This window comes from Thamnophis sirtalis, unplaced genomic scaffold (genome assembly GCF_051295495.1).
Source record: "Thamnophis sirtalis isolate CommonGarterSnake01/CBP01778 unplaced genomic scaffold, rThaSir2_p1.2 scaffold_1, whole genome shotgun sequence".
In the NCBI taxonomy this organism is placed as follows: Eukaryota; Metazoa; Chordata; class Lepidosauria; order Squamata; family Natricidae; genus Thamnophis; species Thamnophis sirtalis.
Genome location: NW_028261381.1, coordinates 49,869,029 through 49,894,677, shown reverse-complemented (window position 1 = coordinate 49,894,677; position 25,649 = coordinate 49,869,029). Strand labels below are relative to the sequence as shown.

The following is a 25,649-nucleotide window of genomic DNA, read 5'->3' as shown; positions in this document are numbered from 1 at the left end:
CCACAGTGATCCAAAAATAGCAAAAAAAAAAAAAAAAAACCCCAACAAAAAACACTTTCCAATTCTCAGTTGTCTCTGACAATTTAATTAGAAACCTTATCTTATACTTAGTTACTTGCAGATCTTTTCATACCAGAGCAGTATATAAGTCCAATCAATCAATAAAAACATTTCACTGGATCAAATACTTGAATCCTTACCAACAGTACAATGTAATGGCTAAGGTGCTGAACTCAGAACAAGGAGTTGCAAATAGAAGTTCCTATTGACCAAAAGGCTGTGAGTGTATTTAGGCCATCACACACTTCACACTTCCCTCTTGCTCTCACTCTCACTATAGTCTACCTTATAAATACTGTTTTTGTGAGAATCAAATGAAGGAAGATTTTCTCCCATCTCTCACTGAGCACTCAAGAGAAAAAATATATAATGCAAAAAATAAGTAAATTTCATGACACTTATCTTCAGGAGTGCTGTGTTGTCTATTTTTCATCCCACAATAAAAAGGGGGAAAAACTGTCAAGCTACAGAGATCTATTAGCCCGACCAACTAAACAGAACATCTACCAGCCATTTGAGGTAGTCCAAACAAGAAACCAAAGCCATGAGTAAATAACACTACTTTTTGTTATAAAATTATAGGAATAGAATCTTGCACATCTGAAAGCACATCTCTCCTGCCTTATCTTTACTTTCTAGGGAACTAGGGTGGATCCAGATTCCAGAGGTGGGTTGCTGCTGGTTGGCCCAGATTGAGTGAATCAGTAGTGATGGCGGCTGGAGGCTCCGCCCACCCACCTGAATGCTTCTGCACATGAACAGAAGCATCATGCGATTGTACTTGCGCGCACAAGCAAACCAGTAGTAAAATAAATTGCAACCCACCACTGGACGGATCCCTTCTGAGATGCTTTCTACACCTCCATTCCCTCTGTGGTCTGAGATATATCATATGACTGTTGCCCTGGATGTGGCTCTGTCTTTCAAGGATATTCCCAATACTTGCAACAGAAAACTGTTCATGATTGATTTATAAGAGACAAGGTCTAGTAATAAAAAAAAGCAGGCAGTAGCTGCAAACCATACTCTTGATAATTATTTTGCTCTTTTTAATGTATCCTTCAAAAATCCAGGAGGACTGTTGCACAGAGGTTGGTGTCATCATTTTTCATAACAACATATTAACTTGAATTCTTTTAGCAATGTAGCTTAGTACACACATTTTAAATTATTTCTGTTTAGATAAACTAGGGTTTTAGCATTATTTTCCAAAGGTTTAGCTCCCCCCACCTTTTTTAATGTTAGAAAAATTGCTACAAGATTCAAATACACTACAATCAACACTACCATACTAGAATGAAGTGGGATACATTTTCAAGTAACACATTCCAGAAATATATCAGCACTGTGATATCTGGGCCACTAAAAAGCACACCACACATTCCTCCGAACTTCCTAATACTGTTTCTGCTTCTATATATTGTATTAAAAATTCTCTATTATTATAAAAAAATCTATTACTAGCCTTATGGTTGCTAAGAATGTACTGTGATGTCTCAGTGCTATTTTTTATAACACGCCACTACTGAAATGTAAATAATTGGTTATGAAAGATTGAGTTTCATTCTTTTAGTACTACTCGGTGACTAACTAAATGGTAATGACTAAGTGGAGACTAACATTTTGCAGGTGAAATTGTACATAGATGTATAAGTATGTACTTGAGAGATACATGTGACTTCCATCTACAATCATACATGCATTTAACTTTCATGTAAAAGTTTGAGTTCAGTGTTAAAATATAGCTGCTGTAGCTGAGAACAACTACAACTCATTGTATTCTGCCTCCACACCTGTAGTTTCCAAAAACTTCCCAGCCCTCAGTAGTGGGATTTCCCAAAGCAATGTTTGTTCTTTTATATGATGTACAGTACATATATGTATTACGCACACATGCACATCACATGCTAATGAGTATTAATGGGACAATTGTAATTCTGTGGGGATGCACACGTGTAGCCTTTCTAAAAAATGGTTAGCGTGAATTGTTAGATGTATTCATAGAACATTGCAGCATATATGACAATATATGATCACTAAACAATTATAGTTCAACTCTTATAGCATCTCACTGCATTAAAAAGATTTATGTTGTTTTCAATATTCTTATGCATAATAACTCTTTAAAAGTGTCCCTTTACTTGGTAAAATTCAATTCTTTCTTCAAATACATTTTCCATTTTAAATGAAGAGTTCATTTTTCACACTTCATGTAGGATCCTGGAACTGTTGCATTATTTTGCATTTAGCATTCTATGGTATCAGACTGGTAAGCCTACTGAGAAAGGACTTGCAAAGAAGGTGCTTTATGGCAACCATTTATCTGTTGCCTCATGACATTTCTTCATACCATATTCATGATTTTTTTAATGTGTGTGTGTGTGTGTGCCTTTGAGTCAGTTTTTCACTCCTGGCGATTGCCTGGACAAATCATTGCACTTTTCTTGGCAAGATTCTTTGGAACTGATTTGTAAGATGATTTCTGGAAAATATGCAGTGCCTCAGAATGAATATAAAAATTGTGGAAGGCAAATAAAACCTGATGTTTTGCAACATGTGGCTGAGGTGGCATTTAGGCAAGGGCAATCACCTTGACTTGCAGTAAAAAAAAGTCACCCTTGCACTTACACTACATATACTGTATACACACACTGTTTCCTACGAGCAGAGTGAATATGCATGGGCACTTCACTTTTCATATAACCACTGTAAGATAAGAAGAACATATCTTGTCTTTTTCTTAAAGCACAGTGCCTGGTCCTTGTTAAATCCCTATCATGCTGTAGCCTGTCACGTTCCCCACCTTCTCTCCATTGTCATTCCCTAAGCAGAATAAGCATCAGCTTATATGTAGATAGTCAGAGCTTTGCACAGAGACTTTGCTCTCCAGGCAACAGTACCACTGAAATGCAAACAGTGTATTCAAAAAGAAACATTCAGACTTCATGCAGGTCCCTGGAACTATTCTGTTATCTTGAATTTGGCATTCTGTGGTATGCCTACCAAGAAAGGACTTGCAAGGAAGGTGTTCTATGGCAACCACCTATCTGTTGTCTCATGATGTTTCTCCACATCATATTCATGACCTTTTTTTAATGTGGCCTTTGAGTCAGTTTTTGACTCCTGGCAACTGCCTGGATAAGTCCCCACAATGTTTGTGCCAAGAAAGTGATTTGCCCTTATCTATTTTCTAAGCTGAGAGAGATTGATTGCCAGGTCACCCAGCTGGCTTTGTTTCCAAGGTAGAACTAGAACTCACACTTTCCTGGTTTCTAGCCAGGTACCTTTACGACTATCCCAAAATAGCTCTTGTGACCTTATTTTGAGAAATGCAGATGTAGCTTGAAAAGATGCCTTGGTGTTGCCCCAATAGGTGGATGGAGAAGGAGGCCTTGAAGTACAGGAAAATAATGAAATACACCTTTTTCTTTACAATTTTCAAGAGTCTGCTGCAGGGTGATGATATATAGTATTAATGACTCAGCTATCCTAGACTAAGTTAAATCCAAAAAATGCTAGGGAATTCCTGGAAACATATAGTATGTCCGTATACTATTATTAATGTCATATTAATGTCTGATATGTAGTGTGGATTCCAGGCAGATAAGCTGTATTCAAGAATTGGTCTGGCAAAGGTTTTGTATGCCCTAGTTAGCAGTACAATTTAAAATATACAAAAAATACAGTTCTTGAGAGAGGTCAGCCATTTAAATTTGATAAATGAATACACATAAATAAATAAAAGCTTGGCATTCAAACAAATCACCCATCAATAGACACATACATCACTCAATATTACACAGATAAACCTGGAGGGGTTGAATGCAGGGAAACAATCAAGCAGAAAACAATAGTCAAGAAACTACTAAGGAGGAAACCACATCCCTATCAACAATAGCCAGGATAAGTTACTGTATATAAACCAGGAGCAACCCCCCCCCCACTGGTATTGATGATGTTATCTAGTAACATCTGTAAAATGTCTGTAGGCAAACAACCAAGCTCAGAGAACACCAAGGACTCCAAAGTTCAACCCGGAGATAATATATTCTATTCTATTGGACAGTATTAAATAACTGTGTGTGTGTATGTGCCTTCAAGTCAGCTTTTTGAGTATCAGCCACTGCCTGGACTATTCTTTATAATTTTTGGGCAGTGTTTTCAATAGTGGTTTGCCACTGCCTCCTTCCTAGGGCTGAAAGAGACCGATTGGCCCAAGGTGACTTGGCTTCATGCCTAAGGCAAGACCAGAACCCACCATTTCCCAGTTTCTAGCCAGATGCCTTAACCACCACACCAAGCTGGCTCTCTAAAGAACTATACCCCCCCCCCCCCAAAAAAAAACCCTGTACTTATATAGAATGGCACTAGGAGTGAAAGGCAATTCTAGAAACTTAAGCATCCCTGCATATAGAAAGTAAATATTTAACATCACTGAGCACATTCCCTTAATCAAGTTTCTTCATCCTTTGGCACATTCACTGTCTCACGTCTCAGACTAGCCTCTTCAGTTTCTCGGGGAATGGGGAATACAGATATTCTAACAGTCCATCCTTCAACCTAGATTTTATGTATAAGCTCCAAATCTGATACACTGCTTTTTCTTACTTTCTTTCATTTTCCAAAAATGTAGAAACAGCAATCTTAATATTCTTAAGAATATTTAAGATTTCATAATCTTAAATATGCGTTTCTGCTAACGCATATTTTAGAAAAGTTCAAAGAGGAATTCAGTTTCAATTCACAGTAAATCTTATCTTCTTTTGAAATAGCTAAATTAAACATAATATCATTGGAATTTTGATGAGCCAACATGAAACTTTTAACAAGTACATATCCAACTGAAAACCAGATATACCATTCTCACTAAGCTCTGCTAAGCTTATGGTTAGCTTTGCAAGGCTAAAATGATCACAATTTTATTCAAAAGGCAGTAAGATTTTAAATGGAAATGGTAGCTGAACACATCTGAAAGACATACTGAGAGGGTATACTAGAAGTTTCCTTTTTTGACTGCAGCATACCAGGGATACAGTTTGTGCTCTTTTTTAAACTTGTCACTTGCAAAATAATCATAGCTGTTTAGCAAGCATGATTGCCATGAGTGTTCTGGAATCAATAAGATTCACTGAGCCATTTATTTATAGTTACTCATTCAGGAACGTGTAGGGAAAGGCTACTACACCCTATTCCATACATATAACTTTAATTAATTTTTATGAATTCAAAGCACTTTTCTTTATAAATATTCATTTAAGACATTCATGTTTTCTTTATATGCTTCATTTTGTATTTTAGCACTTCCGTAGCCAGTTTTTGAGTAACCTAGAAAGAAGCACTATACACTTTTGTTTTAGTTTAAAACAAAAATGAATTTATTCAGAAAGATGTTGACCTTTTACCCAAATGTAATTAAATATTTTTCCTACTTTATAGTACTTGCTATGAATTTATGTAATTTTCTAAAGCTCCACCATTCTTTTTCATCCAAAGTGCTTTACAAGCTTTTTATATATTTAGAAAAGAATAAAGCCTTTCTTTCTGAAGTATTCTTACTAGATACTTCTAAAATGAAAACATACGATCTTTACAATATTATCCTTATTTTCTGTCTTGAAATGTCAAGGAGTTTATTCTTTCTGATTAGATAAATTCCAGTGGAAAAAGTTATTTGAAGAAAAAATATTGTCTAGCCATTATTTGTAAAAAAAATAGTTTTAATTCATGAATAGTTCAATATTCTTAATATTTATATTATGTGATAAAAGCAAATAACATTAATAGCCAAAGAAATTTATGTCTGTGGTGAAATTTATATCTCTTAACATTCATTTGTGGCTTCTAGATAACTGAGAAAGAATGAGAGAACTATAAATGTCTTGTTAATATCTGATGGTGCTTAAACAATTTCAGAAAACGCACCAAGTTTTTGTTTATTGAGAAGTGACAATTGCTACCACAATCCTAATTAGCCCTTTTGAAATAAGGTCTTCAAATTTATATAGCTAAAGCCCAAATAATTGTGTTGTCCTAAAATCCCTCATGCATACATGAAAAAGGAAAACAGATAAACTAAAATTAAATAAAACAAAAATCATGCCTTGCAAAAATAGAATCAGGACAGAATAAAAATGAAATTTACAATAACAGAATTAATAATGATTAATTCATAATAAAAGAACCAGTTTAATGTAACGTTTAAGGTAGAAATGTATGTTCTGTCCATAGGCATGAAGCCAGTTAGGTGATTTTGGGCGAGTCACTGTCTCAAACCCCAAAAAGAAGGCAATGGCAAACAAATATTATTGCCAAAAAAAGTGCTTCTAGTTCAGGAAGTTGCCAGGAGTCTACACTAAACCAAATACAAATAATGACAATAACAACATCACCGTTGAGTATTGAGTATTGAGTAATTTATTTATATGCCGCCCTTTTCCCTGGGGGGACTCAGGGCGGCTTACAACTCGAAAAGGGGGGGAAACAAACAATTAACACATAGGACAGTACATCATTAAAAGCACAACATTCATACTATTCGGGTGGGTTACAGTCTTTAACCCCAGGCCTGACAGGATAGCCAGATTTTAAGGGCTGTGCGGAAGGTCTGGAGGGTGGTGAGGGTACGAATCTCCACGGGGAGATCGTTCCATAGGGTCGGAGCTGCCACCGAGAAGGCTCTCCTCCGCGTAGTTGCCAGTCGACATTGACCGGCAGATGGGACTCGGAGGAGGCCTAATCTATGGGATCTAATTGGTTGGGTGGAGGTAATTGGCAGTAGGCGGTCTCTCAAGTACCCAGATCCACTACCATGAAAGGCTTTGTAGGTGACAAGTAGCAGCTTGAAGCATACCCGGAGATCGACCGGTAGCCAGTGCAGCTCGCGGAGGATAGGTGTTATGTGGGTGAAGCGAGGTGCACCCACAATCGCTCACGCGGCCGCATTCTGAACTATCTCTGTACTTTTATAGGCATTAAAGGTGATGTTGTTATTGTCATTATTTGCATTTGGTTTAGTGTAGACTCCTGGCACACAGAGATGACTTTCATACATAAAACACATAGACACACACTTTCTCCACTCCCTTCAGACTACCAGACAGTACTATTGTATAGTATAGCTCTGGTTACCTGTCCTTCAAATTTTGCTGTGCCTCCGATTGGCACCTGGATATTTCGTGGAGATAGAATAAATGCTGGTGCTTCTGTTGCAGTGGGAGTTCTTAGAGAAGAGTGGTTCAAAGTTAAGGTCGCTTTGGAGATCTGAGTCGATACCAGTTTGACATCCCCCATGTTAAGACCTTCAGAAACATTAAGGAAACAAAAGAACAAGATGCTTTTAAAAAAAAGAACTTAATAAGCACTATTAGAAGAACAATCAAGTCACTTAATAAGCGTAGTTAAAAGTATACCCCTCTGAATGTGATGAGACTTTCTTCAGAGAAGACACCTATGAGCATACAATATTTACAAATAAAGTTCCATTTATTTAAGTGGGAACTGAAGTCACTAAATTATGACTAAATAAAGTCCAATAGTAAAATACAAGCAGTCCTTGAGATATGACCATAATGGAGCCTGCCTATAACATTTTCATGTTGCAATGGTCATTAGGTGGAGTATTTCATCTAATAAGCCCCCACCCCTGCTTGCCCCAATGAATTGTTAAATTAATGCCCAGTCGTTAAGGGGGTTCAGGGTACCTCAAGGGTGAGAGAGGCCCTTGGAGGCCTAGCACAGGCAATCATCCCCCTGCCCTTCTAAGGCCATCCTCCCTCCACCACCACTCCAAGATACCCTGTGCTCCACTTCTCAGATCTTGGCTTCCCATGGGTCTTTTCCCACTCCCTCTGGGTCCCTCCAGCCTTAGGCCTGATTCTCATCCTACCAGGCCAAACAACCTCCTCCTCATTTACCTTTTGAAGAGCTCCCGAGCCTCCTAGAATGCTGGGATGAATTGCTCTTCTGTGTAGCCGCATGGCGCAGTTCCAGAAGCAGCCACCATTTTATCCTGCCTACAGATGGTGGACCCATTCAGGTTTGGGTCCAGGGGACAAACTGCTTCATTTTGCTGCCTTAGCAAGGTCTGCATGGTACTGCAAAAGCTTTTTCAGAATTGTACAGACCGTGTTAAGTCAGTAAAATTAAGCAGTTTGCTTCATGGCTGCTGTTTTGTATCTGCTCACAAGTGAGTGGGAGAAAATGGCAGTCATGCTTGGGTTATCACCACCACCTGGCCAGGGGAAAAACTGGAATCTTCCTTTTCTCCCTGTTGCACACAACATTAGCAGTTTCTAAAATACCAACCATAACTGCACCTGTACTAGCATCACATTAATTGAACTTTTGGTTAAACACAACACATTAAACACATTAAACCCAACCTGCCATCAATTTGCACTAAACTGAATATTGCATTATTTGAATTTGTATTAATTGTGACCTAGCTGAAAATTATTTGGTAGTTCATTTATTAAGAGTAAATACTCGCAACTTTTTAAATGTTTGAGAAAATGCTTCATTTATTGTAACATAAGAAGGAAAATCAGTGAACTTGTTATTAGATCAGATATGCTACAATTAGCAGGAGGCTAAAGTTCATTATCTATCTTCCTTCATCGATACAAAAGTAAACAAGAGCATTCCTATCATGACTAACATGTAATTCTAGGTATTTCTCAGTTGATTAAGAGCAAGACAAATGTGTTCATTAAAAGGAATAAAGTATTGTTTAATAGGGACATACTTCTTTATTTAAGAAATTATTCATTTTTAATTCTCTGATAAATCTGGATTACCGCATTTTTGGAGTATAAGACACACCTTTTTCCCTCAAAAAAGAGGGTGAAAATATGGGTGCATCTTATACACTGAATACAGCATTTTTGGCCTTCGAAACCCCATCCTCTTTGCAAAAATGGCCGTGCATAGCCTTTAGGAGGCTTCTAGAGTGCTCCTGGGGGCTGAGGAGGACAAAAATGAGCGAAAATGGACCATATTTTGCTCATTTTTGCCCACTCCAACCCCCAGGAGCACTCTATAAGCCTCCTAAAGGCTATGCATGCCCTTTTTTGACAAAAATGGGCCCATTTTCATGAAAAATGGGCATTTTTGGGAGGTTTGCAGAGTGATTTTTTTTTTAATTTGCCTCTTCAAAATCTTGGTGTGTCTTATACTCCAGTGCTTCTTATACTCCAACAAATACGGTACATTCAAATGTTGGGACTATCTTTTGAAACTGGACAATCCATGTTCATTTTACTAAACTGGAAAGTGGCTTCCATTAGTTACCACATATGAAACAAACTCCAGCCTGCCAAATCATAGAATCAGAAGACTAGCTTTGTGTGTGAGTAATGTTATCTTCTGTATCTACCTGAATTAATGATACTTCATACAATTACTGCTACAAGTCTTCAGGCTTTTCTCCATGCTACTGGCATATAGGAACATTAAGATTCTGTAACTAAAGATGTTTCATGCTAAGCTTAATACCTAGCAAATATTAGGAAGACAAATATATTTAAAGCTGGATGTAAAAAAATGGAGAGAACATCTGGTTTAGAGCCTATGGCAAGGATGAAAAGGGCTCCAGGATTCGTTTTCCATGACACCATTGCATTGTAAGAGATTTCTTCCTTCCACTCATCTTACCATTAATTAAAAACAGTAAGTAAGTAATAGTAACAGCACAAAAGCAATGTGCATGCCTAAACAGGATACATCATCTATGAACCTGTAATGCAGTAATAAGTGCCTAATGTCTTAAGACCCTGAACTGACAAAATATCTTAAAGGATGACATATCTCAATCCAATAATGCATTACATTATGAAGAGTGAAAATATAAATACTCAATAGTTTTACAAGTAAGGAGATGAGTATAGAATTCTTGTATAGAATATGAAGGATGTGTGTGTGTTTTAGTTTTATACTAGTAATTTACACTGAAGATGGCATTTAATTTCATTGAAACTAAACTAAACAAGAGTGCAATACTGAAGGAAACATGCCACATTAAGTTTTCCTGAAGTTCTGCCAACCCTAACAAGTCTATTATATCATTTAACCCCACAGCTCAAAACAGTCACTAGAAAGTAGTCACTGATGTCTTAGTCATATTACAGCTTAACTACTGCAATATGATGCACACGGTGGTACCTTTGAATACTACTTGGATGGTTCAGAATGCAGCACTGCAGGCAGTGATAGGCATACCTCATGGGCAGTGTCACATTCCCATGTGACACCTGTGCTTTGAGAACTAAACTTGCATATGCTTCCACTTATGACTCTAGGTACTGGTTAGCATTTATATAGCCCAATATGGCACAGGTCAAGGCTATATAAGGGACCATGATATCTTCCCAGTCATTATAAGCCAACAAGATTGATGTGCTCCAAATTCCTTCAATTAAGCAGTGCTGTTTGTTGGGATGCTGAAAGTATGCCTTCTCTTTTGTGGCATCTGCCCTCTGGAGTGAGATCACCTTGAAAATCTATGTGCCTCCCACCTAGAAAGCTTGAAGATCTGGTTGTTCTCCCCAGTCTTGGATTAAGATTCAAGGAGTGTTTTGTTTGATGTGATTTTTGTCTGTTTGTGTACAATATCTGATCCTACTTTTTCTTTTGTATAATATTTTCACTATTTAGTATATGTACATTGTTCATTGGATTGTGTTACTGTGTTTGTGTGTGTGTAATTAAAGAGAAAGAGAACATGGTACTATCAATGCAGAAAACCACATAAATAAATGCATAAATAAGTAAATACATAAGCAATGCATACATTCATAACAGATTTAAATATACTGGGTAAGATACTCAGCTACTGAGTATCTGACAAGGATAATCTGTACCATCTTTTAAAACTCAGTTTAAAAGGTAGTTTAGTTTCCCTTCTTTACTGTTCTTCTTTACTCATCCTTGTTCATGGGATTTTTCATCATCAATTTAACAGCTTTGAGTGAGCATATGCAAGAAAGGAGCTTTTCTTTTATTCTTAAAATATTGCTATAGAAAGATTTGGAAACACTCAAAAATAAGTTGCAAAGTATACTGAATATTTTTAATAAACGATCTCAGTTCTAACAAACAATGTTAGAGCTGAGGTGGCGCAGTGGTTAAATGCAGCACTGCAGGCTACTGCTAGATCAGCAGTTCAGCGGTTCAAATCTCACCGGCTCAGGGTTGACTCAGCCTTCCATCCTTCCGAGGTGGGTAAAATGAGGACCCAGATTGTTGGGGGCAATATGCTGACTCTCTGTAAACCGCTTAGAGAGGGCTGAAAGCCCTATGAAGCGGTATATAAGTCTACTGCTATTGCTATTGCTATTGTTTCCACACGAGACAGTAAGAATGGGAGCATCAATAAATCTGGTTTTCTGTTATTCTCAGTTTCTACTTTTAAATGTTTCATGTGTACAGAATTTCCTGTCCTGGATTTTATCTTGAATATTTCCAACATCCCTTCATATAATCTGGGGATCTTTATATGAAGCACAGCTCAACATAATGAAATCTTATGTTTTAGTTATTTATTTATCACATTTAGAAACTGCCCAATGGCTGCCTTTTAACATTTGTTTTTGTGCTTGTTTTATATTGGAGAATTTTGTTTGTGTAAGTATGATTGGTGTTGACCATGCATCACTATAGGGGTGGTAGAAAGAAATAATCATCACGGATCCAGATATGTGAATTATCTGTATGTATTGGGTTGTATATAGGTTCTGGATATAAATATCTTGCCTTAATGGAAGAAAGTATTTAATCTAACTTTTATTATTCTGGCTTCAGCAGTGAGTATCACCTATTTCTGACCCAAATCAGAAAAATTAAACAAGATCACATTTGGTTAGTTTAATACAAGGACTGAGGATTTCCAGAAAATTCCAAAGTTGTTGGTGAAACTTCTTTATCAGAGCAGACCTTCTGAAGACAACATTTTAGCAATCTTGGTGAAAGCAGCATTGAAGACAAACTAAATGTGTGTGCTTTTCCCAATTGAAAAGATCACAGCAGCATACTATTGAATTGGAAAGGTTGAGGAGCTGTGTGGGAAGAGATTTTAAAGTGATGCTTGAAACACTAAGCAGGAACTGGGTACAGCAAGCATTTCCTCTGGTGGGAAAACAAACGCTGATCAGCACAGCCGATTTGTTGTAAACTTATTTTATTCCTAAAGAGAGAGAGAAAAAATTGCAAACAGGTTTTCTAAAAAAAATGAAGAACCTGGACTTTTCAAAAATTCAGCATTGAATAATACTTTCGTAAATACAGTATTGTGTAATTGACAAGGATGCATTCAGAATAAATTTTAGGATTAAGCTAGCGTGGTAGACCTTCATCGATTAATTTATTTTGCGTAGCAAACTGCCATTATCTATTTGCTCTCAATATCTCTACTTCAATAAATTAAGTTGTACAAGATGTTTACTTTTAAAAACTATATGGAACTAATTATTACTCCATTTCACATTCCACCAATAAAAATTTTAATCTGCTTTACATTCTTCATTTTCCTTCAGGCTGCTAAACATTATTTTCATGAATGGTCAGGATTCTAGTAAAGCGCATCTTCCTAATGGGTGTTAAAGAACAAAAACTAATCCAGATGTTTCCAATAACACCATAGGAAAGATGTGGGAAGCAGACTGTTGAGGAACAACATGAACAGGTTTCTTCTTTTGACATTTGAATGTTGGACAACACTAGCTTTTTACTGATAAAAAGGTGCTTTGGAGAATAGATTGACCCCCTCTTCTTTGTGTCAGCCCCTCAGATATTGGAACACTGTTACATAAAATATCAGATATATAATTTGTAGCTTTACTGGATTGCTGCTAAATGCAGATTCGTTTAAATCTCTGTAATGGACAGAATTGTCATTTATGAAGTAACTGTGGTTTTCCACATGCTGATGCTTTTAAAAAATCTATCTATCTACTCTATCTATCTAGCCTCTATCTATCTAAAAAAGTATGTATGTATGTATATTTATTTGTTCCAGCATAACTCTGGAATGCCTCAAGCAATTCCAACCAAACTTGCTACGCAGATGACTTGCTGTGGAAGAAAATACGGTGGGGGTAAGACACCCCTAACACCTCTTGGAGTGTTTGTGTGTGTGTGTGTCCTGGCACATAGTTGGCACAGAGCCCACCTCAGGTGCACGTGTTCTTCCAGCCAGCTGATATTTGGGTCTCTGCCATGGGGAGGATGGGGAGCGCAGGGTGGTGCGGTGCAAGCCCCCCGCAGCCCATTTTGGCTGCAGGGAAGCGTACTAGACCAAAAATGGGGTGCAGTCCTCCTGCGGCCAATTTTGGTTCACAGGAGGCTGCAGGGAGGCCTACTAGACCCAAAACAGGCCCTAGGGGAGGGTCATGCACACATGTGTGGGAGGCACAGGGGATTAGGATGAAAAAATATCCGGGCAGTGCATGGGTCAATCAGCTAGTAAATAAATAAAAAGACTACAGGTAGTCCCTGACTGATCCACAAGTGAGCCCCAAATTTCTACGTGAGGCATTTCTTTAGTGAATTTTGTCCTATTTTATGGCCGTTCTTGCCATAGTTGTTAAGTGAGTCACTGCAATTGGTAAATTAGTAATCCGGTTATTAAGTGAATCTGGCTTCCTCCTTTGACTTTGCTTGTCACAAGGTTGCAAAAGTGGATCACATGACCCTAAAATACTGCAATGGTCATAAATATGAGTCAGTTGCCAAATATCTGAATTTTGATCATAAGTATGAAAGTCACTTTCACCGGACATAAGTCACTTTTTTTCAGTGTTGTTATAACTTTGAACAATCACTAAATGAACTGTTTTAAGTTGAGGACCACCTGCAGTGCCAGGGTTTGCCCACAGATTATTTTCTTTCCAATTCAAAATTCTGTGCCTTAGAGACCCATTATTCCCAATTAAAAGAAAGCAGTATCCATCAAAGATTATGAAAATATACTTTCTGCATACTGAACATGTTCATTAGTGGCAGACTTTAGATTCCTCATATATTTCAAAACTGGTTTCTAACCAAAGAAGAAGAAGAAGAATGGATGGGAATAAATAGAAGTAATGAGTAATAATTAATCACTGAAGAATTCTTGGGTTCAGTCATCATTAGACCTGGTTATATTCTGATAATAACTGCCTGCTCCTGAGAGAATCTTGGAAGTATTTGGGTAAGGTTAACAGAATGTAAGTAACTGAAAGCAGCAAGTCAATGAGGACTTTTATGGCTCTACCATAAAACTTCAGGTGGTAGGGAAAAATAAAAATACTTGGGATTATCCTTTTCCTTTGAAGTTTTATGAGCCCAAATATAAATCTATATTCTGATACTCTGTAAATCATTTGACTATAGGGGAAGCTGAGGAGACAAACACAATAACCATGTGGTGCATACAGTAGAAATTTGTCATGGCAAGAATGTATTTTGATAATATGAACACTCTCCTGTGAAGCTTTTAGAAGAGATTCACCCAAAACTCCCAAATTTCATTTAGGCAATGATAACACTCAATACTGCAAATACTTAAAATGTCCCAATGATTACAGTATAGTACAAAACTAGGAAAGGCATGAAAAAAGAACTGTAAATTGTGAATTACCTGCCTAGTTCCAAAAAACAATCCTCAAAAATTGCACAAATTGCTACAATAAATTAAATGAGCACTGGAGTGTTTACATTTTGATGAATAAAATACTGAAAGCTAAGCATATTTTAAAAATTATAAAAAGCATGTAGAATCAGACTAAAACTAATTGAACTGAAAGGTTTCCTCATGCACAAATAAAAAAGGCAGAAAATGTTCTCTACATACTTCCATAGTTACAAATGGAAATAATTCTGATTACAATGAAATACTTCTGATGCCAAGAAGGAATCCATCATATTATAGAATTTCCAGATCATATGTACAAAAATCCTTTTTCTTTAATAGGTATGTAAAGAGAAAAATGTTGGCAGATGCAGCTATTTTCATCAGAATACTTTTTTACCGGACAGTTAAAAGGCCCAGAAGTACTGAAATAAGCCAAACCTGTCATGTCCAATCATACTCCATAACTGGAGATAGCCCTAATAAATAAATCCCAAATCTTTGGCTCTACCCCCCTCCCCCCTTTTGCTCTAGGCATGCCAACAAAGCCTCAACTGATTCGTCCAGCATGGCATATAATATTTGTGTGGACAAATTCCAAATTCTATCTTAGCTTTCTTCTTTGTTTCTGGAATCAAATCTGTTCTACTATGCAGAAAACCAAACTCTCTTTTAGTTAGGCATCAAACATATTAATGTTTTAATCCCTTATTTCAAAGAATTTATTGCACAGGATAAATGTGCACAAATCTCTTGTTTATAGGCCACCTGCAAATATAAAACATCTGGGCCTCATTTCGTTTGTTTAAAAATAATACTTCTTTCTGTATCTTCCAGTACATTAGATTCACTTGGAGAGACCCCCATGGCAAGATTGAATATACTATATTATACAAAAAAATCCAAACAGTTTCTTCTGTCCTCTGTACTTCATAAAACTGGTTTTCTTTAAATATTTATGTAGATTTAGCATTGCTGAATTTAACTAAATTTAACTCTTTGTTGGTCTTCTAAGAAATTGATCAAAACCATCATATAGGCAGACTTTATAATGCTCTGAACTATGATTTATAGCTTACTATGTTGTTTGGCTTCTCTAATAAAACAATATTGAGCAGATTATACCTTTCCTTGACCTGGAAAACCATTAACTGAATCATCAGGAAGGAATAAAGTATACCTCGTTTGGCTCCCAACCTAAAGTAACGCATCACCTACCTAAAAACATTTCACATAGTGGAATCATACCAATATCTTCTTTCTTGGATGAATCTTATTTGTAACTTCTGGAAAATACTCACATATATGAAAGTATACAAAAATAAAGATATTTTCACAGAAAATATGAGATTTTCACAAAAATTCTTTCCAGCTTTGTACTGCCACACTCCCTGCAAAAAAAAATCAGTCCATGCTCTGTGAAAAACTACCAAACTGAGACATCTTGGCTAAGTTGCTTCCAACTCCTCAAAAAGATTCCACTCGCCTAAGCTAAGAAGTTAAATAGCTGAGCTCTTCTTATCAACAGGATATGTTTAATATGTAACTTAAGCATAACCATCTGCACTTGAAAGCTCGTTTCTTTTCCACAGTGGAAAACAGAAGCAATTTTTTCCTTTTGTTCTAACAATCTTATAAAAATAAAATATTAATGCATTTCCTTAGGGTTTTTTTTAATTTTGTAATTAAATTAAATAGACTTCTTCTCTTCCAGGTCGTCCTCAAGTTTTTATCAGTGTCTCAGTTTTAAATTCAACATTTTTCTATTTATCATCATCTTTCTAGAACTGGATTATGAGGAAGAAAGATAGTTGATACACTGGGCAAACAAAAAACGCAACCTACTTGATTTATTAACAGCTTCATTAGGCATTCTTCATTAGGCATTTCTTATTCGCAACCTCTTTTTTGCTTTCTTTATCTGCTTCTGAACTTTGCTCGTGTTCCTGTCCTCCCTTCAGTCTGTGTCATAAATCACATTACCCAATAGTTTCATTCATCTCAACCCAGCTACTGTAATCTGAGATCTGGCTCCACTGATGCTCTGCGTGGAATGTCAACACAGAGAGTTCACAGGTGATCTGTTTCCTTTTTCTCATGTTCTGCAGTGCATCTGTATTCATCTGAATAATGTTCTTACATACCTCCCCTGTAGGAGTTGGTTGTTACTTTGATAATGGAGCACTTGGTTAGGGTGGGTTTTTCAACACACTTCAAATTTACTGTCATTTTCTCTGTTGATTAGAAGCTCCAAGGAGGGTAGGGTGCAGTTGTTTTCTTGTGAATATTATTGTTCTGAAGATAATGTTTCATATAAGTTATTTAGTTGCTCCCTTTTTATTATAAGAGTATCGTCTACATACCAGATCCATACTTGCATGTGTAGATGCTACATTATGGTCTCCGCTTTGACTACTCAGAATGTTGATCCCATGGATATCTCTCTGATTTATTGGTTCTTAAATTTTGATTTAAGATGTCTTAAGATGTCATCTTAAGTCATCTTACTGTGTCATCTGTTTTGATTTGACTCTGATTCTGCATTCGTCCAGTCTGTGGTATGATTGTTTGCCTTCCCTGAACCTCTGAGCCAAGTTCTGTTGTTTTAAATGCTGCTTCTAAGTTGAATTAGCATCGTCTATATGCTAGATGAGATCTTTCTGGAGGATACTATGTTTTGTGGTGGATGTGTATGGTTGGACATTTGACTACCTATTTGCAGCCTACACCCAGATAGCAGGGATTAACACTAGACAAACAATTAAGCAGAAAACTATCCTAATGAAGGAACTATCAGGAGAAAGCCACACCTTCACAAATACTGGCAGGGCAAGCTTCTATATATAAAGAAGGAGAAAAACTCACATTAACTTGCCCTGATGTTATCTAGTTGAGTAATGAAACATCTGCAAGCAACCAATCTCAGAGAATACAAGGATTCCACAATCTCCCTATTCTTATCAAAGTATTGTAAAAATTCAGTGTTAACAGATATTGGGTTCATGGTGCATCCAGCAGAACGAATTCTAAAAGGGCTGATATGAAACTCAACTCTGGAAGTAAGTTAATTTCTAAATTATTTTGCCAGTATTAACATTATGCTTAATACAACTTTTTCAGGCTAGATGGATTACAATCACCAAACAGACATTACTCAATATATATATTATGAGAAGCAGCTACTACCAGGGCTGTACAAATGTCAAAAATAGCTTGGATCCTAAAGAGCTGGCTTCTATGTATCTGAATTTACAGCCTAAATGTTGGAGATGTGGCTCTCTCGATGCTACATATTTTCATATATGGTGGACCTGCCAAAAGGTTAAGGCATTTTGGATAAAAATATGGTGGATTATGCAAAATATCTTTAAAAGAAGGATAAAGTTTACTCCTCAGTTATTTTTACTAGGTATAAGTATTGACTTTACAGTGGTAGAGACTAACTTGAGTCTGCACCTAATAATGGCAGCAAGACTGTTGGTGGCGCAATACTGGAAGAAGGAAGACTTGCATACAATTCAAGAATGGACATTGAAAGTTACAAACTTAGCCGAGATGGCTAAAATATCGGCATATCTTAAAGATCACTCAAATGAGAGATATAAACAAGACTGGAAAAAATGGATTGACTATATACAAAATAAATACGGGACCAAGAAATTCCAGTTAGCCTATGCTTAAGATCAGAAATGATTTAAATTGTTTAAAGTTAGCTCAGCAAGAAGAAGCTAAGATCAATGTAGAGATGTCATTAATTTCTTTATTTCTTTTTTCTCAATAGATTTTAGACTGTGTTTGTTAAAAATCCATACCGTGTACGGGTTCTGGGAAGTCGGGGGGGGGGAGGAGGAGGGGGTTTGGGAGGAGGGGGAGGGAGGGGTATACATTAGGCTGGACAAGAATTTGGTGGTAAACTAGAACTATTTTGACACACAAAAATATTGTACTCCGATGTCTCACTGATTGAGGAATGATGAAATGTTTGTTTTAAAAGAAAATAAAACTTTTGAAACATCAAAAAAAAATAGCTTCGCAGAAGTGCTTGAAAATAGAAGCATTTCTCTGCTATTCATAGCCTGTCTTTTTTTCCAAGCTTCTGAAAAAAAGTTGTTATGAATCAACTCCTTAAAGCCGTGGCATCTTGTTTGATGTTTACATGGAAAAAGACATACAGGTAATGCTCACTTAGCCAGCACAATTGGGATTGGAAACTTGGTTGTTAAGTGAAGTGGTCATTAAGTGAAACTATGACTGTGGTTATGAACTTTGCTTTACAGATCTGTGAAGATCATAAATACAAAAACCGATCACAAAATTACTTTACTTTCAAATAGTTGTTGGACAAAGCAGTTACTATATAGTGTTTAATGACTAACATACAGTAAATGGTGCAGTACTTACATTCATGTGCACTCCAAAGTATTTATGATTTAGAAAATTTGTAGTGTGCAAGAACATGGAGTCAGGGTCTAAATGGCCCACCCCAACTTTGATTCTAAGATGAACAGAAGGCACTAAATGCAGGGATGAAGAACTTACTTCAATCTACTAATACAATAATAACAATAATAAATAAAAATATTTAGCAGAAAAATAAAAAAATAATAAAAATAAGATGGGAAATTGGTGAATAAAAATGCCAAATCCAGTCTGAACATCTGATTCACTATTGATGAATCCTAATAATCTCCATAATGTTGGCTGAGACTGCTAAAAATCTCCATAGAATCTCAAATAAAAGTTTCTCGTGCTTGATTTCCAGTGAGCAGGAGAAGACATATCAATGCTCACTCCTGCATTGTTGCTGTTCTTTTCCTCTTAGGTAAAGGTTCTCCTTGCATATATGTGCAAGTCATTCCCGACTCTAGGGGGCAGTGCTCATCTCCATTACAAAGCCGAAAAGCCAGCCTGTCCAAAGACGTCTCTGTGGTCATGTGGTGGCAGGACTAAATGCCGAAGGCGCACGGAACACTGTTACCTTCCCACCAAAAGTGGTCCCTATTTTTCTACTTGCATTTTTACATGCTTTCAAACTGCTAGGTTAGCAGAAGCTGGGACAAGTAACTCTGTTACGCAGTGCTAGGGATTCAAATTGCTGAACTGCCAACTTTTTGATCGATAAGTTCAGTGTCTTAGCCACTGAGCCACTGTGTCTCTGCTTTTCCTCTTACACCAAGATAAATCAAAGGGGCTTTAAGTCTTTTATCTATTCTAGTGTTCAGTACTTCTAAATACTTACTGTACATCATACCCATTTTAGTTAGTTTAGTTAGTTAGCTATTACCAGTAATTAGTTTACTGACTTAGCACATTTTGATTTGTAAGCCTTACTTCAGGGTTTAGCATGATAATTAAGGCTACCAGATCTGGGCTGGAAAATTCCAATGACCACTAGGTGGCAGCAGTAAAATACAGAAAATTGGTACTCTTTATTACCATCTATTTGTTATCCAGAATTCAGCAGCCCAAATTCAATAATCCTAAACACAATGTATAAACACAGAAAACTATTGACATGCAATTTAAATAATTTCAGTGAGGACATGTGCATAGTAATTCATGAAGGAACATTAGAAAGCATGTTTGTCCAAAAACAGCTAATTCTTAATTAGTTTCTCTAAAATTAAGTCCTTTGAATTGTGAGTTTGAAATGAGCCTACCGGGGTGGGTTTCAAAAAATTTTACTACCCATTCTGTGGAGGTGGCTGGGGGGGCATGTGACTGCGTGGGCATGGCCAACTTTACATCATTCAACCACATGATGGAGTTTTCTTACAATATCCAGGCCCAAATCAATCATTCAGAAAGGATCAAAATCCAGAAAGAATGCCAGCAGAATTCTACATGATATACTTCCAATGGAACATGTCATTCACTAGACAAGCTACTTTTATTACAATGGTCAAATGAGACAAACAAGAAATCCTCCAAATAGCTCAAAAGAGCACATATGTTGAATTCCCATACAAAGAAAATCTACTTACATATTGTTCAAGTTACCTCTGTCTTTGTACCCAACATTTTAAAACTGCATGCAGATAATTAAACAAAACTTTTCTTAAAATCATAACAAGAATATAATGTTGACAACATGTTAGCCAGAAGCCAAGTATCCCCAAAATTATACTTCAAATTAGAAAAACTTTCATAACCTAAAGTAATATTAATTATAAGAAGCATCTTCATTTATAAAGATATCAGTGATGAAATAAGACATTTTAAAATGAGGAAGATTTACAGTAGATTATTCCTTTCATTAAACTGGGGAGTAGAAGGGAGGGTGGGGGGAATCATCCATTTTTCTACTATGCTGCTTTTCTTCCAGGCTAACTTTAAAAAGCAGAGACGGCACTACTCTGTTATATCTATGGACATAAAGAAAGAATTCCAAAGTCCTCTCTTAATGTAATACTAGGCATGCTGAAAGCCTGAAATAGGAATAATGAAGGCTCTTCAACAGATAGCTTGTTGCATCTGACTAGTCCAGTCAAAAATACAATGTCAATGATACATTAACTTCAGAAAATACATTTGTTAGAAGGTATAGATTAATTGCTTTAATTTATTCCTGACAGTACATTGAAAAAGCAAAAAGTCATATTTTAAGGTTGATTTTAAATAATATATTTTAATTTTAATAAAATGGTCTCAATAGTTCAGTTCCCAGTTATAGAACACAGGGCTTCCACTTCAGCAAACGCCATATATCCACACTTTCTTTTTTCTGCATAAAATCTAATCCCTAATAGCTTTGTTATGGTTGTCTGTCATCTGCCTATGAATTTTCCGTAGTACGTAGAGACATTAATGTACTTCATTAATGTAATGAAGAATTGCTTGTCCTTCTCGCCCTTATCCACATTCTAATTCACCCTCTGTTCCAAAGAATTTAAGTTAACTGAATCCATTGGGATATATGTTATAAAGTCAATTGTTTGTAATACTAAAAGCCATGGATATTCTAAAAGTGAAAAATAGCAAGTAGAGAAATTATTCTCAAATTATATTTTCAGGGCTCTATATCATTCCTTATCTATGCCTATTGCCCTATAACATGCATAACTGAGTCAGCAAGGAGAAGTATAGTGTAGGAATCTTTTTAAAATATTAATTGAGCCAGTTAATTAAACCCAAGCAGATTACCGGTAGACCTAGCCTTAAATTGACCCAATCTTGCCTAGGATTAAATCCATTCCCCATTAGATGACAGTGAAGTTAACAAATTCTTTAATCCTCCTGAAACTGATAGAAAGTTCTAGAAAGGCCCTGTGAAAATAGGTCCCCTCTAAGACACGCCTTCTTTATGGCAGCCAAAACATGAGAGATATATCACCCTCTTCCCTCAATTTATATCCCTACTGTACAGTATTGCAGTTATCTTCCAATCAAACATTCCACTACAAGTAATCTTCCACTACAAACATTTTTCTTGGGGGGGGGGGGTGGCTTGCAGGAAAAGGCCCTATGCAAGAATGAGAGTAAACCCACTTCAATTGACTGTTGGATCCTTGATTTTTGAAGGTGTCTTTTTTTTTCTTTTTGGTTGCCTCTGAAGGCCACGTAGTGAAAATTTATGCAAGTGGTTGGCTATTCTGAGAGCTGGACTAAGTTGACCAGGGTCCAATCTAGAAAAACAATGCTTATATTGTAGTACTACTATGAAATCACTGAAACAATTTGCAACCACACTAATATTTCACTATATGGAAATCTGAATATTACCAAAGCTTTATGGGAAACTTCTTCGTCCAAAGACATGCTGTACCATAGTAAACTGAACTAGTGACCCAAGTTGTTAGACAAATAGCAAATTGGCGGCCTGGATCATTCAGGCTTCAGAAAGCAAGTATCACAGGAAATGGGTGGTTTTGATGATGATTCTGATCCTTTCCATTTTTTTTTAACATACTGCAGACTGAACCAAAGCAACTTTTTTTTCAGGAGCATTTTTAAAGCAGGCTCAAAATGTAACAGCGCTGCTGATATGAATGTTTTTAAGGAACAGACAGCTTGCCAATATTTAGTAATGTGGATAACTTCCCATCATCTTCAAGCTATCCACTTACAAAAAATTCAATAGAGTGGTAATGATTTTAAATACTGGAAAAATACATTAAGTTCTTGGAACTAAGCAATGGGTTCACAGATTTTTCTGCTTCTTGGAATCCTTCACTTCTCCAGGATTTTAGTATTTAACAGCAGCCAAAAATTGCATCATCCTTTTCAGCGGAGAAACAAAATTCACTTCTGGGTTTGGGGAATACTGGAGATAGATGTATTTAATCTACAAAGTTAAATTAAAAGCATTGTGTTTCTATCATGTCCCACAGGTTCCATTTTAAATGTTGAGAAGGAACCAAATGCAATGGCTGGAACTCTGCAATGATATACAAATTCTTCTTTTTGAAGATGGACAAATCAGATCAAGAAAGAGATTAAATTCCTATCATTACAAAATATGTTCAATGTATCTCAAGACACGTTCAAATAGAAAATGGTATTTCATGCCAATTATAGCTCAAACAGTCTTGGCTTGATTTTATTGTATTGTTCTACAGTGGGGGGTTTTCCCCCTAGCTTCAAATATCATGCAAATCAGAGGAGGGGGGCTTAACTTTTTTTAATCTAATGAATAATTTAGAAGTTTGAGCATCTGACTTTTACAAATGACTGTCATTATTGGCACAGCTCTTCACAAAACACCAATGACAGGAGGCAGGTTGGCAAGATTATTTCTTAAAACCTCCTCCAAGGTACTCTAACCATTCTATCTATCTATCTATCTATCTATCTATCTATCTATCTATCTATCTATCTATCTATCTATCTATCTATCTATCTATCTATCTATCTATCATCTATCTATAATATAAAATGACTTTATTTCAAAAAGCTGTCCTTTAGATTTATTTTTTAAAAACTCACTTTTGTCCTTTATTTTGGTCATTTATTTTTTATCATAGAAATAATACCACAAATAGTAGCATAGGTTTCCACATTCATGTAAAAATATGGAAACTTAATTGTCTATGTAACATGAATTTACATATGTTGTTTGATTTTGGATTTTTTTTATGAGAATATGTTTTTTTCTAAAGTTTTTTATTAGTTTTGCTAATAAAACTACAAAGACTTACAAATGGCCCAACTTCATTGAACCTTTTCCATATTTTTATTTCTGAAAAATAATGAATTACATAAATAATTTGAAAGTGGGCAGTTTTAGGCTACACCAAAAACAGCTTCTTGACATTTAGCTCATATCCGTGTAGAGTGATGTGTACTGTTTATGATACTGACACATCATTTTGAGCAAAGTTGGACAAAGTGGAACAAAACACTTCCACCTGCTACCTTCTCCCTTGTAACCCAGAGCCATAAAACTTATAAAACATCAGTTACAAATTGTATTCAGAAACTCCACACAGGCCACACCACAGTCCTGCTCCCTCAGCTCTCAATTCTCATGTTACGTCCCCTGACAACATCACAGGTCATTTACATGAAAAAGAGTAATCGACCTTCTTTAAAAACACACACACATACACAATCCAGACAAAAGGAAACATATCTCACAATGAAACAATGTGCAGAGTCAAAAATTATCTTTGTTCCGATAGGAATCTTTCGACACAGTAAGATCAAACGGTATGCAAAATCCTTTGATGGCAATTTAATTCCTTTAAATATGCACAAGGTAATTGGGAACACATTTTAAAATACTTGAGATTATAAAATGGTACTAGCTTTGCAGCTGGGCAGAATAAATAATGTTGAAATATTTTTCTTACGGGCTTATAATCCAACAGTGTCCTACCAGTGGAACAGACAGACGCCACTGGCAAAAAATTTTTTCCTTCTGCTCTATAATTCATCTTCAAATCTCCAGATCTGCTTGACAGAGTTCAGGGACACTATGAAGTATACTTGGAAACATGGAGAGAAGTAGTGAAATGAACTTCCTTTGCATGAGAAGTTCATTTGCATAATGTTGCATTTAGCCAGGAACAATTCTCCACTACAAATTAAAATCTCACATTAATACACTAGCTTTTACAGGTAGTCCTCAATGGATGACAGCAATTGAGACCAAAATTTATATTGCTAAGTGAGAAATTTGTTAAATGAATTTTGCCCCATTTTATGACTTTTCTTGCCACATTTGTTAAGTGAATCACTGCAGATGTTAAGTTAGTAATACAGTTGTTAAGTGAACCTGGATTCCCCATTGACTTTCTCAGAAGGTTGCAAAAGGAGATCACATGATTCTGGACAGTGGGGGGTGCCGGTTGGAACGGGCCCAGCGTCTCCCACACGGAAACGCACAGCGCGCACACACACGTGTGGCACCCGCATATGTTGTAGCTGCAAACGATGGTTCTGCAAGCCTCCACGACGCTCCAGCTGTTCGGTGGGGCATCGCGCAGGTGCTGTATGCACCATGCCCATGCGCAGAAGCGCCAAAAGCTTTAAAACACGGTAAGGAACTCGGGCAGGCGGGCAGCCCTCTGGAGCACCATACCGGTATGGTGCCCGGTGCTCCGGGCAGGCTCTGGTATGCCCGTACCGGAGCGTACCGCCTGCAACCCACCACTGATTCTGGGACACTGCAACCAAGTGACGGGACACGTCATGAATATGAACCAGTTGTTAAGCATCCAAATGTGAATCACATGAATGTTTCAACGGTCATAATGTGAAAAATGGTTGCAAGTCGCTTTTTTCAGTACTGTTGTAACTACAAACAGTCACTAAACGAACTGTTGTAAGACAAGGACTACCTTTATTATTGTTTTTTATTTGTTTATTTGTATCTTGCCTTTGTTAGCTTTACAAGTGATTCAAGGTGGTGAACATATCCAATCACCCTTCCTCCTCCTTTTTTCCAAACAACAACCATGTGAGATGAATTGAGCTGGGAGTGATTGAGTGGCCCAAGGTCTCTCAGCTGCCTGGCTTTCATGGCTAAAGTGAGATTTGAACTCCC

The 25,649-nt window shown here is 36.7% G+C and overlaps 1 protein-coding gene and 1 long non-coding RNA gene across 3 annotated transcripts in view; both read right to left on the bottom strand.

Moving 5' to 3' along the window:
- Nucleotides 1-25,649, bottom strand: part of MYLK (myosin light chain kinase) — a 174,322-nt gene that overhangs the window by 122,167 nt on the left and 26,506 nt on the right. For both annotated transcript variants that reach the window (XM_087711787.1, XM_087711791.1), the window contains exon 2: nucleotides 7,189-7,358. In XM_087711787.1, coding sequence (XP_087567913.1) covers nucleotides 7,189-7,350 — 162 coding nt within the window. In that variant the 5' untranslated portion in view covers nucleotides 7,351-7,358. The remainder of the gene's footprint in view (nucleotides 1-7,188; nucleotides 7,359-25,649) is intronic.
- Nucleotides 11,905-16,225, bottom strand: LOC148049399 (uncharacterized). The gene is made up of 2 exons (XR_015696336.1): nucleotides 15,881-16,225; nucleotides 11,905-12,238 (listed from the first exon to the last, which is right to left on the bottom strand). It is a non-coding gene; the product is annotated as an uncharacterized LOC148049399 (long non-coding RNA).